Source organism: Haliotis rubra, unplaced genomic scaffold (assembly GCF_003918875.1).
Source record: "Haliotis rubra isolate DU_JTF1 unplaced genomic scaffold, ASM391887v1 Scf186, whole genome shotgun sequence".
Lineage (NCBI taxonomy): Eukaryota > Metazoa > Mollusca > Gastropoda > Lepetellida > Haliotidae > Haliotis > Haliotis rubra.
This window is the reverse complement of record NW_025765847.1, coordinates 262,703-281,184: the sequence shown is the minus strand read 5'-3', so window position 1 is coordinate 281,184 and position 18,482 is coordinate 262,703. Positions and strand designations below refer to the sequence as shown.

The 18,482-nt window shown below is 41.0% G+C and overlaps 1 protein-coding gene across 8 annotated transcripts; it reads left to right on the top strand.

Moving 5' to 3' along the window:
• The first annotated feature begins 3,449 nt into the window (after window positions 1-3,449).
• Window positions 3,450-18,482, top strand: LOC124273941 (beta-1,4-galactosyltransferase 3-like). 8 transcript variants are annotated; one of them, XM_046709286.1, is made up of 10 exons: window positions 3,450-3,709; window positions 7,533-7,778; window positions 8,582-8,814; window positions 10,260-10,447; window positions 11,086-11,208; window positions 12,534-12,629; window positions 14,619-14,807; window positions 15,141-17,319; window positions 17,569-17,606; window positions 17,651-18,482. In XM_046709286.1, exons 2-8 carry the CDS (start codon window positions 7,592-7,594, stop codon window positions 15,163-15,165), a joined length of 1,041 nt encoding a protein of 346 aa, XP_046565242.1. In that variant the 5' UTR covers window positions 3,450-3,709; window positions 7,533-7,591; the 3' UTR covers window positions 15,166-17,319; window positions 17,569-17,606; window positions 17,651-18,482. The 8 variants fall into 8 exon arrangements, with proteins under 8 accessions (XP_046565242.1, XP_046565241.1, XP_046565237.1 ...); XM_046709285.1 differs by having other exon boundaries at window positions 15,141-17,357; XM_046709281.1 differs by having other exon boundaries at window positions 15,141-17,508.

Sequence of the window (18,482 nt, the reverse complement as noted above, 5' to 3'; positions counted from 1 at the left end):
TTGTTCGCTTCTTCGTACCTGGTGCTTGTTGCGTTGGTTGATATCCCAGAACGCTCGATTAGTTCGCTGCCTCTGCTGTGCCACCGGTCACTTCTATTCATGGTACACGGGCGTATATTCAAACTGATTAACAAAACTGATAATGGGAATGGATCAAGAGTGGTCGGCATCTTTGAAAGGCCAGTCGTTAATGGTGAGTTTTGATGATGAACGTACTTGCTATTCCGAGATTTTTCATTATACTATTATGATTTCACCTGAGCATTGCTTATCACAGTGTGACGCGTTTCTATGGTACAGTCAGTGTGAACAAATGACAGATATTTTCGCATAGGCAATTTATATAACGTGTAAACTGACTGAAACATCTGCCCATGTATCTATTCATGATAACGAAATTCCAACACTTTAACGAGGACTTCATCACAAAGTGACTGAAAATGACAGAATTGAAATATAGCGAGAGCCAATGTACATTTAATTATGTTTGGCTTTTAACCCTAGCATAACTAGGCTATTCATGTTTTGAACTTCATAAATAGACTTTAGTCAGTCTGTTAACTAAAGACACAGACTGTTGAGTCAATATGTAAAATGACTCAACGTGAATCACATTTTACACATATACAACGACTGTGTTATTGTGCATCTCGCATCAAGAACTTCCTAAATGCTAGCATAATGGAACTACGAACAAAATAAATGAATGAGAATACTAGTATCACATTTACAACCGATAGTGGTTACATATGTACCGTTAGGCAGATGCCATGCCCGAGGAATGTATCCGGCAATACAACACAAACATACACTGCCCCATATATCTGGAGCCGTGCAAACCAACATGTTGGATGTCATGTGTCTTGTATCAATCCAGTATTTTAATATCTATGGCGTTTCAACTCGTGCTGATTTCTCAACTTGTCTGGTAAGTCTGTTTCAGGTTTTGTACATAAGTGGCAAGTCTCACAGATCTGCTGAGATGACACACGTGACAGCCATTTTCATGATGTCCCCAGTTCCTTAAGACATCCATGGTGGCAGACATGATCAATTAATCCTTCAACATATTCTCGACTAATCCTTCGAACAAAGTATGTTGTTTCGAAATAATAACAAAATTCCCAGTCGGGTGGGTGTAATCCGTCTGCTTTAATAAAACCACTTATAAAAAAACAACAAAACACTTTCAGTATGCAAGATAACAATGATTACATTTGATGGTACCACTGTTTTGTATTGAAATATGGATGTTTTGGGAAACGTACAGCAGTATGTGTTTTGCTGTCAGCATTGCTTCGGATACAGTTTAGTGGTCCAGAACTTTAGAATTCTTAATGATTAACAACTACATGGCCTGTGCCGTGTCGGACATCATAACATGTCATTTGTGATAATTCACAGATGTGTAATCCGAGATGTCTCCACTAATTATACTTTAGTTCATTAACCGATCATCAACCGAATGACGTCAAACACATGGGTATGATTATACCATGGTTCCAAGACGAATGACATCAAGGGAGCAGTCATTGTATGCGATTTGGTTGCCTGAAACATATGTGTATGTATATTTTTTGGCATTATCATAGGGGAAAGGGTAACGGAAATGGGCTTTACATATTGCACCCATGTGGGGAATCGAACCCGGGCCTTTCACATGAATACATTACCACAAGGTTACCCCAGCACCCCTTTAAAATATAGGTTCGTCGCTATGTTAAGTATATAATTCATTGTTACAAAAATAATACCTAAACATTACTCGTAACAGATTCAGTATTTCTTCCTTCACACGTGTGTACACATCACTGAACTGGTGCCGGGAATAATTCCGGTTTTTCCTGTTTCCAAAGCAACAAGTTCGACTTCAAACGAGGAATCGTTTATAGTTGGCTGGTTTGTTGTTTAACGCCGCACTCATAACAGCAATATTCCATCTACATGGCGGCGGCCTGTAAATAATCGAGTTTGGACCAGACAATCCATTGATCAACATCATGAGCATCGATCTGTGGTACGATGACATGTGTCAACCAAGCCAGCGAGCCTGACCACCGGATCCCGTTAGTTAGATCCCTTTCGACAAGCATGGGTTAGGCTACTGAAGATCAATTCTAACCTGGATGTTTACGGGGCTTGATCCTTTATAGAGATTCACTCATAACATGTTTTCCATTTCTTTGTACCAGGCAAGTGCTTGTATTTTGGCACCGAGGTGATATTTGCAGATTGTCTAGCAAGCGTCCACCGTTTGTTTTGTGTGGTTTCAGGTGGAAGAAATAAATAAACATTCTCCCGTTGTAATATGGAAATCTTTATAATATTGGATAACCAATCAGTGTTCAGAAATGCGTGTTGATATTGCCTCCATGTTCGGTTTCGTTAAGGCCCTATATAAACTATTATTGTTTCTCATCACCGCCCGACACAAACATTCGACCCGACCCTAAGATTTTTTGTTATTTTTTACACTAAAGAAAATGCAACTTTAATATTCAAAATGTGCATGAATTTTTCACACTTCTAAGTTTTGATTTTCTATCGTAGAAAAGGTGTAAATGTCCACAGAAATCAAGGGATTTTGGACATAAAATAAAATGTAAAAATAAAATCCGCCCTCCCGCCCCAGTGAAAATGTGATGAGAAACAAGAATATTCTTTGTGTGACGGTAGCTTAGTCTCCTGTCAGGCTCATCTGTGTCACCTGTCCTCTGACGACACCTAATAAAATCTTGTGGGGCAGTGTCAGACAACTAGGTACAGCCAAAGCCGGTTACAGGCCGGGAGAGCCACATTTCCGAAACAGATAGCCTAAATTGATGTGGCTCTGTGAACATGGACTGTGGCTCTCCCGGCTATGCTGTCAAAACATGCTTAGTGATTCAAACCCGTTACCGTATTTAACAAAACAAGACATGTTTCTTCATAATTTTATTCAGATCACAACAGGTTTTGTTTCTATAATTAGCACAATATAATATACTAATAGCTATATTACATATAATGATAATATCACGTAATAATAATAAATAATAATAATAGGGATAGTCTTTTACCGGTATTGCTAAACATCACGTTTGTGAGTAAGAAAGATTAGTCGTTTCTTGTGAAAACAATATTATACATGGGGACACTCTTTTACCGGTTACGGTAATCCATTAATTAATTAATCTATTGGAAATGTGGCTTTACCGGCTACAGCCATGTAATTGAAATGTGGCCTTCCCGGCAATAGTCATTTTTGAAATGTGGCTTTCCCGGCCTGTCACCGTAAAGCCAGTGCCAGACAACTAGGTAAAAAACCTTAGCCAAACTTCCATTTAACGAGTAAACATTTTTATGCGGTTTGCAACAAGAAACATGATAATTACCTCCCTTACAGCAATGCGGTGACGATAGAAACTGTATCTCATGTAATATTACTCTGCATTAAGAGAATAGCTATGTTATCGAGAATGCTATGTGTTTTCGAAACTTTTCGTTTTGAGGGAGAGACACAAATATAGTTATGGTAAGTGGACTGTATTTTCGCTGTTTGTCTGACATCGATGTTTAGCGTTTGTTTGACTGAAAGGACGGAGTAAAATTATCTAAACACCGGTCTATCAGCGAGAGAGGAAAACATGAAAACAAAACACGAGTGATGCATTGATCTCGATGTTTCCATGTTCGGTTCTTTTCATCGCGAGTTTCCTTCATGTAAATGAATTACTCAACAGTGAACACATGTAAATGACACAGGTAAGATGTTACAATTACTCAACAGTGAACACACGTCGTCAGTATTGAGGTCACAGATGAAAGTGCTTCTTTCTAGTCATGTGAAACAAGTTACAAGTTGTCAAGCATTTCAATACTGTATTTCCGGAAGCTGTTGACCCCCGATGGACATTGTGTGACCTATCGCATGTCTTTGTAACATTGTTACTGAGACAGCTAGCTAAGATACATAGCTAACATGAAGACAACATAAGACCCCAAACCTGTTAGTGTTAACACAGAGCAACAATGTTCAGGAATAACGCCCACATAACACCTTGTACGGTTGAATTATTCATGTTGTGTATGTGAATAGATTTACTAGTATTAGGCAGTCTGGATATATAGAGGTTTTCACACGAGTGTGTTTTTCACCGGGATGGTAAATATTTGAATTGGTTTGATGCCCAAACCTGTTAGTGTTAACACAGAGCAATGACAAGACTATATAATGCTCCCACTGTCTCAATATATCGCTAGCCCTGGATCTTATGGAGTTGACAAGTCTTTACTAGAAAACACCCCATAACCATCCTCACAGAGCTGGCACATCTTTATTGGCAACCACCGCTTTACTGTTCTTACAGAGCTGGCATATCTTTATTGGCAACCACCCCTTTACTATCCTTACAGAGCTGACATGTCTTTATTGGCAACCACCCTTTTACTTACTGATCCCACCCCTTACAGAGCTGACATGTCTTTGATTGGCAACCACCCCTTTACTATCCTTACAGAGCTGACATATCCTCTTTATTGGCAACCACCCCTTTACTATCCTTACAGAGCTGACATGTCTTTATTGGCAACCACCCCTTTACTATCCTTACAGAGCTGACATGTCTTTATTGGCAACCACCCCTTTACTATCCTTACAGAGCTGACATGTCTTTATTGGCAACCACCCCTTTACTATCCTTACAGAGCTGACATGTCTTTATTGGCAACCACCCCTTTACTATCCTTACAGAGCTGGCACATCGCTTTATTGGCAACCACCCCTTTACTATCCTTACACAGCTGGCACGTCTTTATTGGCAACCACCGCTTTACTATCCTTACAGAGCTGACATGTTTTTATTGGCAACCACCCTTTACTATCCTTACAGAGCTGGCACGCCTTTATTGGCAACCACCCTTTACTATCCTTACAGAGGGGTGACACGTCTTTATTGGCAACCACCCTTTACTATCCTTACAGAGCTGACATGTCTTTATTGGCAACCACCCCTTTACTATTATTGGCCCACCCCTTACTATCCTTACAGAGCTGACATGTCTTTATTGGCAACCACCCTTTTACTATCCTTACAGAGCTGACATGTCTTTATTGGCAACCACCCTTTACTATCCTTACAGAGCTGACATGTCTTTATTGGCAACCACCCCTTTACTATCCTTACAGAGCTGACATGTCTTTATTGGCAACCACCCCTTTACTATCCTTACAGAGCTGACACGTCTTTATTGGCAACCACCCTTTACTATCCTTACAGAGCTGGCACGTCTTTATTGGCAACCACCCCTTTACTATCCTTACAGAGCTGACATGTCTTTATTGGCAACCACCCTTTACTATCCTTACAGAGCTGACATGTCTTTATTGGCAACCACCCTTTACCTATAGGCTGACACGCCTTTTATTGGCAACCAACTATAATTAGGGAACTGACACGCCTTTATTGGCAACCAACCTTTACTATAATTAGGGAACTAGCACGTCTTTATTGGCAACCAACCTTTACTATAATTAGGGAAACTAGCACGTCTTTTTATTGGCAACCAACCTTTACTATAATTAGGGAACTAGCACGTCTTTATTGGCAACCAACCTTTACTATAATTAGGGAACTAGCACGTCTTTATTGGCAACCAACCTTTACTATAATTAGGGAAACTAGCACGTCTTTATTGGCAACCAACCTTTACTATAATTAGGGAAACTAGCACGCCCAACCTTTACTATAATGGCAACCAACCTTTACTATAATTAGGCGAACTTTACTATAATTAGGAAACTAGCACGCCTTTATTGGCAACCAACCTTTACTATATTAGGGATTACGCCTTTATTGGCAACCAACCTTTACTATAATTAAGGGAACTAGCACGCCTCTATTGGCAACCAACCTTTACTATAATTAGGGGAACTAGCACGCCTTTATTGGCAACCAACGGAAACTAGCACGCCTTTATTGGCAACCAACCTTGGCAACCAACCTTTACTATAATTAGGGAACTAGCACGTCTTTATTGGCAACCAACCTTTACTATAATTAAGGAAACTAGCACGTCTTTATTGGCAACCAACCTTTACTATAATTAGGGAAACTAGCACGTCTTTATTGGCAACCAACCTTTACTATAATTAGGGAAACTAGCACGTCTTTATTGGCAACCAACCTTTACTATAATTAAGGAAACTAGCACGTCTTTATTGGCAACCAACCTTTACTATAATTAAGGAAACTAGCACGTCTTTATTGGCAACCAACCTTTACTATAATTAGGGAACTAGCACGTCTTTATTGGCAACCAACCTTTACTATAATTAAGGAAACTAGCACGTCTTTATTGGCAACCAACCTTTACTATAATTAAACTAGCACGCCTTATTATTGGCAACCAACCTTTATTTTTATTGGCAACCAACCTTTACTATAATTAAGGAAACTAGCACGCCTTTATTGGCAACCAACCTTCTTTTATTGGCAACCAACCTTTACTATAATTAGGGAACTAGCACGCCTTTATTGGCAACCAACCTTTACTATAATTAGGAAACTAGTTTTATTGGCTTTATTGGCAACTAGCAAACCAACCTTTACTATAATTAAGGAAACTAGCACGTCTTTATTGGCAACCAACCTTTACTATAATTAGGGAACTAGCACGCGGCAACTTTACTTTATTAGGGAACTACACGTCCTTACTATCACACATCCCGTGTAAAGCGTTGGCTAGTTACATAACTAATAGCTAAATTCAGTAATCTGGCAAGGCATGTTTGAACCCATACACTGCTAACTGATTCTGAAAAGGTTCACCTGGTAAAGTATACTACTCCCCATGTCATTGTATCCAAGATGTGTAGATGCTGATGATGTCAATCACTGGATGGTCTGGTCCAGACTGTATATCTTGCTGACAACTCTTGTTTAGTGGAATATTGTTGAAGTGAGCATTATTAAAACAAGCAAACAAAATAGCATCATGCATGAATAAACAGTCCTTAAACTGATGGTTCTAGGGGTCTTAAGTCCACATTGACTGATCATAGATAACCAGCAGATAGTGATGTTAGTTTGTTGTGTGTTCGTTAGTTGATCGTGCGATTGCCAGGTATTTTTGTAACTTCTATGAGAGGCATTTTAGAATTTGGAGCAGTATCAGTATGGATGAACAACTCCTTTATTACAGTGAGAGCGATGTTTCGGTGTAGGTTCTAACACGGTTATCAGGCCGTTTCTGTTCATTACTTGCTTGATAACGGTGTTAGAACCTACACAGAAACGTCGCTCTCACTTTAATAAAGATGTTGTTCATCCATACATTGTTGTCCATCCTCAGGTAATTCAGTGAGGTGCAAACTGATCCTGTATCAATTCGTTACCTTGATCATGTTGATGACTAATGATGTAAGCACGGTAATTATTACACTATGTGAGACAAAATGTTGTTAACATATATAAGGTCTTTGTATAACTTCTATTATCACTGACCATGTGACTTAATCTCGCTCACTATCCTCACTCAATATCCCTTTCTTCACATGGCAGATATCCTGTACGGGGAGATAAATATAAAGGGGAGATAACCACCGGCCATCATGATGTCCCGGAGTCTGCGGCGTAAAGGGACCAATTTGTTGTTGTTTGTGTACCTGTGTCTGTGGCTGTTTGCGTTGTTCAACTACAAAAGTCACTGTATCTTCACCATGCCTGACACGCTGCTCCGGATGTCCCAGATCGGTGGCAGTGATGAGGGCAAGTGTAAAGTCGACTTTGATGAACTAGGTTTGTTGGAATCTTATTTTTACATCTGTCACTGTGGTTGGTTCGTTGGTTGGTTCTTTAACGCCGCACTCAACAATATGCCAGCTATATGGCGGCAAACTGTAAATAATCCAGCCTGGACCACTGGAATCCAGTGATCAACATTATGAGCATCGATCTACACATTGAGATACGATGAAATGTGTCAAGCAAGTCAGCCAGCCTGAACACCTGATCCTGTTAGACACCTCTTACAACAAGCATGGGTTACTGAAGACTGATTCTAAGCCAGGTCTTCACAGGTTCTGTTACCGTGGGATCCTAAGATGGCAAAACACCAAATTCTTTGTTGATTCATTTCTTCATGTGAAAATAGTGTAAATGATGCGTTATGTTGGTGTAAACATATTTAAATGTTTGATGTAATATTGATATTGTTTTTTTAATATCCTGATCTTATGTTTGTATGTGGTTGAGGGTATGTACTTTTACATGGCCAGAATTGACAAATGCAGAATATGCACATTAACGAAGAAAGTGGCTTGATGAAGCTGAAATAGTGTACAAATATTACTTGATATAATAGATCATAAATAAAACATGGGGGCGTTGGGGTAGCCTGGTTGTTAAAGCGTTCGCTCATCACGCCGAAGGCCCTGGTTCGATTCCCCACAGGGGCACAAAGTGTGAAGCCCATTTCTGGTGTCCCCAGCCGTGATATTGCTGGAATATTGCTAAAAGCGGCGTAAAACTCAGCTCACTCACTAATAGAACATGGTGGATGTATGAAACTGCCTATCATGTGCATTCGGTTGTGATTGCAGAGATTGCCAAAGTAGATATATTTGAAGAGCCAGCAGTTGAAGATATTGTGGCAAGGAATCCCAGTGTACAGAAAGGTGGCTGGTGGAAGCCGAAGGAGTGCAGTTCCTGGCAGAAAGTGGCCATCATCATTCCATACAGAGACAGGTGGCAGCACCTGAAGAAGCTCCTCCACCGACTTCACCCCATGCTGAAGAGGCAACAGATCCACTACCAGGTCTTCGTCATTGAACAGGTGAGTAGATCCACTACCAGGTCTTTGTCATTGAACAGGTGAGTAGATCCACTACCGGTCTTGTCATTGAACAGGTGAGTAGATCCACTACCGGGTCTTGTCATTGAATAGGTGAGTAAATCCACTTCCAGGTCTTCGTCATTGAACAGGTGAGTAGATCCACTACCAGGTCTTCGTCATTGAACAGGTGAGTAGATCCACTTCCAGGTCTTCGTCATTGAACAGGTGAGTAGATCCACTACCGGTCTTGTCATTGAACAGGTGAGTAGATCCACTACCGAGTCTTGTCATTGAACAGGTGAGTAGATCCACTACCGGGTCTTGTCATTGAACAGGTGAGTAGATCCACTACCGAGTCTTGTCATTGAACAGGTGAGTAGATCCACTACCAGGTCTTGTCATTGAACAGGTGGGTAGATCCACTACCAGGTCTTCGTCATTGAACAGGTGAGTAGATCCACTACCAGGTCTTCGTCATTGAACAGGTCCACTTCTTACTTGAACAGGTGAGTAGATCCACTACTGGGTCTTGTCATTGAACAGGTGAGTAGATCCACAACCGGAGTCTTGTCATTGAACAGGTGGGTAGATCCACTTGTCTTGTCATTGAACAGGTGAGTAGATCCACTACCGGTCTCATTGAACAGGTGAGTAGATCCATTGAAACAGGTGAGTAGATCCACTACCGAGTCTTGTCATTGAACAGGTGAGTAGATCCACTACCGAGTCTTGTCATTGAACAGGTGAGTAGATCCACTACCGGTCTTGTCATTGAACAGGTGAGTAGATCCACTACCGGTCTTGTCATTGAACAGGTGTGTAGATCCACTACTGGGTCTTCGCCATTGAACAGGTGAGTAACTTGTCGGTCATTGAACAGGTGAGTAGATCCACTTCCGGTCTTGTCATTGAACAGGTGTGTAGATCCACTTCCAGGTCTTCGTCATTGAACAGGTGGGTAGCTTTATGGCAATATATACCTTGTACCAAACAATTTCTGCTATTTGTTATTTTATACCCATTTCTGGAAAAGATGTTGAGTTTGCTCTGTTTTGGTTTGGTTGTTGTTTAACGCGACACTCAGCAATATTCCAGCTGTATGGCGGCAGTCTGTAAATGAATGAGTCGGGACCAGACAATCCAGTGATCAACAGTTTGAGCAACAATTTACACAATTGGGATACAATGACGTGTCAACCAAGTCAGCGAGCCTGACCACTGGATCCAGGATAGTCACCTCTTACGAGAAACATGGTTGCTGAAGACCAGTTCTTAGATGTTTAGGAAACTACCCTGTATTTTGTACTGACAGAGTTTAACCTGTGTCGTAAGGATAATGGATTACAAACCAGTTTGAGCAGATTAAGTAGAGATTGTTATAACTAATTTTTATGTGTCATCTCATGGAGTTTTGCGATGGTTAAGTTTGGTATCTCGTGTTTCAGAGAGGAAGTGACAAATTCAACCGTGGTAAACTGATGAATGTTGGTTTTCTGGAAGCGATGGCGTATGACGAGTTTGATTGTTTTGTGCTGCATGATGTGGATCTGATCCCGGAACACGACAAGAACTACTACATGTGTGACCAGCATGCACGGCACCTCGCGTCCGCCATCGATGAGATGCGATACCAGTAGGACACTTCCAGATATATTTCTTGCTATAGTCACTGAAATAGTCACATAAAGGTTACAGCAGCTAGTTTAGAATATGTCGTCAAGAATTCTTTCATTGAGAGGCAACCTGATTGTATTCGGAAGTAATGAGGTACTTGATTCTATGGATAACAACTTCTTGTTTATTGCACATAGCAAACATTTCGGTGTAGATTCTCACACTGTTATCAAACAAAATGTTTTAGGAAGGAAATAGGGAGTAGGCTGCGATACAGGTGGCCCTGTTGATTAAGGGGCCAGTATTGGCTGTGTTCAGTTGTTCTGAGAGGTAATGGGTTTAGATCCTGCACCCACAGGCATGGGTGTATTGCTGATACATACAGAAACATACCCATGCCTCTGGGTTCAGTGATATACCCAAGCCTATGGATTCATCATTATACCCATGCCTGTGGGTTCAGCATTATACCCAAGCCTGTGGGTTCAGCATTATACCCAAGCCTGTGGGTTCAGCATTATACCCAAGCCTGTGGGTTCAACATTATACCCAAGCCTATGGATTCAGCATTATACCCATGCCTGTGATCTGAACAACAAACTGTGTGTACTAGTGACCCAAACAAGCTCTGTGAACTAATGATTCTTTCTGTTTCAGCGTCATGTACTACTACTATGCTGGGGGAGTGATTGCCCTCAACCGGGAGAACTTCAAGAGGATCAATGGCTACAGCAACTCCTACTGGGGCTGGGGCAACGAGGACGATGACCTGTCTGCAAGGTGAGTCTGTGCAGCTTATGTCTCTGTGAACGTGTCCTCTTAGCAAGCTCAGTCATGGTACATGCTCCACTGTTTCACTGCGACTCTGTCATGGTATAGTTGTCAGATTGTATAGGATGATTGCCTTCTCGGGACATAGTCAGCCTGTAGTAAATGGATGTCCTCTAAGGCCATAGTCAGTCTGTAGCAGATGGAGGCCCTCAGATGGATGCCAGCCTGTAGCAGATGGATGCCATAGTCATAGTCAGCCTGTAGCAGATGGATGCCTTCTAGGAACATAGTCAGCCTGTATAGCAGATGGATGGATGCCCTAGGGACATAGTCAGCCTGCCCAGCAGATGGATGCCTTCTAGGGAAGAGCCTGTAGTATAGTCAGCCAGCCTGTAGTAGATGGATGACATGTCCCTAAGGATGCCTTCTAGGACATAGTCAGCCTGTAGCAGATGGATGTCCTCTAAGGCCATAGGAGTGTAGCAGATGGATGCCTTCTAGGGACATAGTCAGCCTGTAGTAAATGGATGCCCCTCTAAGGCCATAGTCAGCCCTGTAGCAGATGGATGCCTGTAGCAGCCTGTAGTAAATGGATGCTTCTAATGACATAGATGGATGCCTCTAGGGACATAGTCAGCCTGTAGTAGATGGATGCCTCTAGGACATAGTCAGTCTGTAGCAGATGGATGCCTTCTAGGGACATAGTCAGCCTGTAGTAGATGGATGCCTTCTAGGGATATAGTCAGCCTGTAGCAGATGGATGCCCTCTAAGAACATAGTCAGCCTGTAGTAGATGGATGCCTTCTAGGGACATAGTCAGCCTGTAGTAAATGGATGCCTTCTAGGGACATAGTCAGCCTGTAGTAAATGGATGCCTTCTAGGAACTAGTCAGCCTGTAGTATGGATGTCAGCCATAGTCAGCCTGTAGTAAATGGATGCCTTCTATGACATAGTCAGCCTGTAGTAAATGGATGCCTTCTAGGGACATAGTCAGCCTGTAGTAGATGGATGCCCTCTAAGGACATAGTCAGACTGTAGTAGATGGATGCCCTCTAAGGACATAGTCAGCCTGTAGTAGATGGATGCCCTCTAAGGACATAGTCAGCCTGTAGTAGATGGGTGCCCTCTAACATAGTCAGACATAGTCAGCCTGTAGTAGATGGGTGCTTCTAAGAACTAAAGTAGATGGATGCTTTGTCCCTCTAGCCTAAAAAAGACATTTGTCCTGTGTTATGTTGAATTGATATGTATGTTGCAGTTTGTGATGGTGAACTGATATCAATGGTGACCTGATATAAATGGTGACCTGATATAAGTTATGTGTCATCTTCAGGATCCAGGATTCGGGGCTGCTGCTCACTCGGCCACCAGAACACATAGGCAGATTCAAGATGGTTCGTCATCACAAGGCATCCCGTGCTGAGAATGGGTTAGACACTTTAAGGAACACTATAAGAATACTAAGCTAGTCACCACAATAATCAGCATATAACAGCTGACACAATCAGTATACTATTATTATACAATGAAAATACTAATCCAGACACTTAACGTACTCAAATATATTCATTTTGATTATTAGATTAGGATTGTGTTACATTGTCGAATGGACTTTAGATACAGTACTGTTAACGCCATGGCCATAAATGTTACACACTTTAGCCACAGTACTGTTACACACTTTAGCCACAGTACTGTTACACACTTTAGCCACACTACTGTTACACACTTTAGCCACAGTACTGTTACACATTTTAGCCACAGTACTGTTACACACTTTAGCCACAGTACTGTTACACACTTTAGCCACAGTACTGTTACACACTTTAGCCACAGTACTGTTACACACTTTAGCCACAGTACTGTTACCACAGTACTGTTACACAGTACTGTTACAGTACTGTTACACACTTTAGCCACAGTACTGTTACACACTTTAGCCACAGTACTGTTACACACTTTAGCCACAGTACTGTTACACACTTTAGCCACAGTACTGTTACACTTTAGCCACAGTACTGTTACACACTTTAGCCACACTACTGTTACACACTTTAGCCACAGTACTGTTACACACTACTTTAGCCACAGTTACACACTTTAGCCACAGTACTGTTACACACTTTAGCCACAGTACTGTTACACACTTTTAGCCACAGTACTGTTACACACTTTAGCCACAGTACTGTTACACACTTTAGCCACAGTACTGTTACACACTTTAGCCACAGTACTGTTACACACTTTAGCCACAGTACTGTTACACACTTTAGCCACAGTACTGTTACACACTTTAGCCACAGTACTGTTACACACTTTAGCCACAGTACTGTTACACACTTTAGCCACAGTACTGTTACACACTTTAGCCACAGTACTGTTACACACTTTAGCCACAGTACTGTTACACACTTTAGCCACAGTACTGTTACACACTTTAGCCACAGTACTGTTACACACTTTAGCCACAGTACTGTTACACTTTAGCCACAGTACTGTTACACACTTTAGCCACAGTACTGTTACACACTTTAGCCACAGTACTGTTACACACTTTAGCCACAGTACTGTTACACACTTTAGCCACAGTACTGTTACACACTTTAGCCACAGTACTGTTACACACTTTAGCCACAGTACTGTTACACACTTTAGCCACAGTACTTTGGTTACACACTGTTATTAGCCACAGTACTGTTACACATATTAGCCACAGTACTGTTACACACTTTAGCCACAGTACTGTTACACACTTTAGCCACAGTACTGTTACACATATTAGGCACAGTACTGTTACACACTTTAGCCACAGTACTGTTACACACTTTAGCCACAGTACTGTTACACACTTTAGCCACAGTACTGTTACACACTTTAGCCACAGTACTGTTACACACTATTAGCCACAGTACTGTTACACACTTTAGCCACAGTACTGTTACACACTTTAGCCACAGTAATGTTACACATATTAGGCACAGTACTGTTACACACTTTGCCACTGTACTGTTACACACAATCACCACAGAGTTACTTCCCTTATGTATGCCAGAGACCTTTCATTATGGGTTAAAATCCCGGAGTTGTCCTGATAATGTTTTCAAGTATTGTGCATGGAGTCAGTTTTCAAGTGGTCAGTCTCCAGACCCAGCATTACTCTGGACAATTCCTTGCTGCAATACAGCTCAAGCTCACTCACTCACTCAGTTCAGTTAGTTTAGTCCAAGCTAGTCCCCTCGGAAATCTTTTCTCAGTTTTGCTAAGGCAACCAGGCACATGATCATGGTGTGTGTCTGGTTCGAGGTCAGTGACAGCATTTCACAGAGCTTTACGATGCAAGAATAAAGCTTGAGTATGAACACACCAACAAACATCAGCTGTGACTGTTTATATAAACAGTGTTGTGTTTTCCTTTTAGTAATAAAAGATTTTTTGGCTGGCGAGCACGATGGCCAAAGGATGGTCTGAATGACCCAGTGGGGATGAACTACACGGTGATGAAAACGTCCGTCGAACATCTGTATACCAACATCACCGTGAACATAGGCTACCCGCCGCCTGATCTACAGACCAGGTTCGAGAACGGCCCCAAGGAAACATTGCTGTGGTAGGTACCCATGAGAACCCTTGATCAGATGTTGTCTTTGATTGCTTGATGGCTAACCATGATAACATACGACTGGATAGGCAAATATGTTTTGAAGGATAATTCTGTCAGTAAGTTGGTTATTTAATTGTCAATGCATGGTATTGCTTTATTGCTTAGATGTTGCGGATGCAGTGTAAACTTTTGACTCACTAACTCAAATTAACGCATCACTATATTCATTTTTGACAAAGTTTTGAAGCTTTTTAAAAAAAATGAGGTAAAGAATAAACTTATGACACTGTGATGTTAAAGGCAGTATGTTGAATGATATGTTATTATCTGTCTTTGTAGGTTTTTAAAGTTCTACTACCCCTGAGATGTTGTTATGAAGAACACATGTGGAGGACAACAGGCACCTGTGTGGCCCCCAACAGAGGACAGAGACTGGGGAGTGGGGTCATGGATGGGTGGGGGACAGGGGCTTCCAGGGGGACAGGCACGGTGGACTCGAGACTGTCAGTTTGTGTGGCTATTTACTGAGCAGTGAGAGGAGTTGTATTAGTCGCCGACAAATGTACCTCCCTTTGCTGGCTATTTATCCAATCAGGTGGGAAGTTGAGCGTACCAATCACAAGGCTTCTATCATTTCTTACCTTGCGATTTGGAGTTTGTTGACTGTGGCAACACATTTGTTGCAGAGGTACCCTGAAAGAGGTAGTTCTTGCATGTATTTTTGATGGTTTCAGACCTGTCAATTTGTCTGTATAATTTTTTCCCTAAACTGAGTTGCACAGTGAGCAAACCTTTGCGGGCGTCATCTTTGTTGGCACTGGCAAGCTTGGTTCTAACGGCTTATCTGATTGGCTACTGTGAAAAGGCGGAGCCAGCAAAGGGAGGTAATACAATTATCATGCCATAGATGCATCCAGGGTACCATTAAAATTTATCGGATCGTATACCCTGGATTATCGAGGATGTAGTCCAATGTGAAGTATATAAAACCTGTAAGCATTCAGGAAACATATCATAAATCCTTGGTGTTATTAAATTAATCAGGACAACCAATTGCAAATTCTTTTCCAAATAATTAGCATTTATATGCACGTTTATGTGTGCCCCCTAGCCACTTTTCCTAAAAGCTGAAAGCACATGCATGGTAATGACTGATTTTTCACTTATGTTGTTATTTTGTTATAATAGGCACAGAAATATACATTTATTTTACATGTTTTAACTGAGATTATGTATTGGTGTAAGCCAGGAGTCGGTTGGTCAGTTACATGCCAGTGTAGGTCAGATTAACTTGTCAGTAACTAGACTGCTATATTGCCATCCATCACATTTCAAACAAAAGTAGCTTAAAGCTCATCATTAACAATCAATTCTATATATGCCTTACTAGTGTATATTTTCTATATCATTTCTTCTGTGAGTTATCAAGTGCTGTGATTGGTTCTAGATTCAGCCATTATATTGCTTCTGTCGTGAATGCCGGTCAGTATTGTTGTAGAGTCTAGCTAATATATCATTTTGAAATATATATTTATGCTTTTAAAACTTTTAGAACTTTCTTTGTGACTACTTCAAGATGCAAGAAGCATGGTGCTACATGGAGTGCGTCATAGTTGTGATGCAATGTTGAAACAGGTGTTGATTACAATATAGCCATACTTAATGGATAACAACTTCTTATTTCATGAGTACAACGTTTCGATACAGATGATTGTACAAGATACAACTTCAGTGGGTGCAACATTTCGATACAGAATCTTGAACCATTGTCACTGTCTTGTACTGTTGAAACGTTGCACTCACGAAATGAAGAAGTTGTTATCCATAAAGTATGGCTATATTGTAATCAACACCTGTTTCAACATTGCAATTCCCCGCTTCTAAAATGCCACTCACAGAAGCTGTTGATTATATCTGCTTTATTTTTCTCGAACAAAATTATTAACATGGAGGTGTTCAATCTAAGCTGTTATTTTATCAAAATCAGATAATCAAATAAATATCGTCAAACGTCAGTTCATGCAAAGTGTTACCCTGACTTTGGTTCCATGTTTGACTGGTCATGGTGCCATGATGTAAGTGGTGAGGTGATTGTAACTCCCATACTTTAACACAAACATATGACACTCTTCCCTCTGAAGGTGTTTTGGACGACACCCTGGTCAACTGTGTGTGATGTTTGACCTGTGTGACCGTATGACCTGTGTATGTGTGTCTGTGTGACCTGTAGAGGTGTTCAAGTCTCACTGGATCTTCTACATGAGTGTCTAATGTGTGTTGTATGTGAAATCAAAACAGCAAACTGTGATAAGTGTTAGATGTACAACTTTGTCATCAGGTACTCAGGTACCATTGTGTCACCACGTATCAGTGCAGGTGTCAATATTTACCATTGTGTCATCAGGTATTAGTACAGGTGTTGATGTGTACCATTATCATCAGGTATCAGTACAGGTGTTGATGTGTACCACTGTCATCAGGTATCAGTACAGGTGCTGATGTGTACCACTGTCATCAGGTATCAGTACAGGTGTCAATGTGTACCACTGTCATCAGGTATCAGTACAGGTGCTGATGTGTACCACTGTCATCAGGTATCAGTACAGGTGTCATGTGTACCACTGTCATCAGGTATCAGTACAGGTGTTGATGTGTACCACTGTCATCAGGTATCAGTACAGGTGTTGATGTGTACCACTGTCATCAGGTATCAGTACAGGTGTTGATACCACTGGTGTACAGGTGTGATGTGTACCACTGTCATCAGGTATCAGTACAGGTGTCAATGTGTACCACTGTCATCAGGTATGTGTAGTAGTACAGGTGTTGATGTGTACCACTGTCATTAGGTATCAGTACAGGTGTTGATGTGTACCATTGTCATTAGGTATCAGTACAGTGGTTGATGTGTACCACTGTCATCAGGTATCTGTACAGGTGTATGTGTACCATTGTCATAATGTATCAGTACAGGTGTGTACCACAACTGTCCTCAGGTGTTAATACAGGTGTTGACATGTATTATTGTCATCAGGTATTGATACAGGTGTTGACATGTATAATTCTCATCAGGTATTGATACAGGTGTTGATGTGTACAATTGTCATCATATATTTATATAGGTGTTGATATGTATAATTGTCATCAGGTATTGATACAGGTGTTGATATGTACAATTGTCATATATTTATGCAGGTGTTAATGTGTATAATTGTCATCAGGTATTAATACAGGTGTTGATTTGCACCAATGTCATCTTGTATAATTAAAGGTGTTGATGTGTACAATTGTCATCGTTCATCAATACAGGTGTTGATTTCCACTATTGTCATCAGTTCTCACAGCATGCATCAGGATTTTTTTGTACAGCTGAGTGAACGCATATTAGCAAATAGCCCTTTGATATGGATAACTTATATATTGATAAAAGCAAATATGTAAATGCTAGTTCTCATTGGCTAGTGTGTGCACATTATCAGATACTAGTATGGATCAAGTAAGACAGTTTGCAAATCTATCATATCTTGGGTTTCCTTATGCAGGAGCAGTGAGTGAGTGAGTGAGTGAATGAATACAATGGCAATTTTACAGGTATTTGTTCAGCATTGTTTCCTCCTTGATGTAAGTGTTATATGAGGACTTGTACATACTTGATTGTGGAAGTAAAGATTTACATTCAAA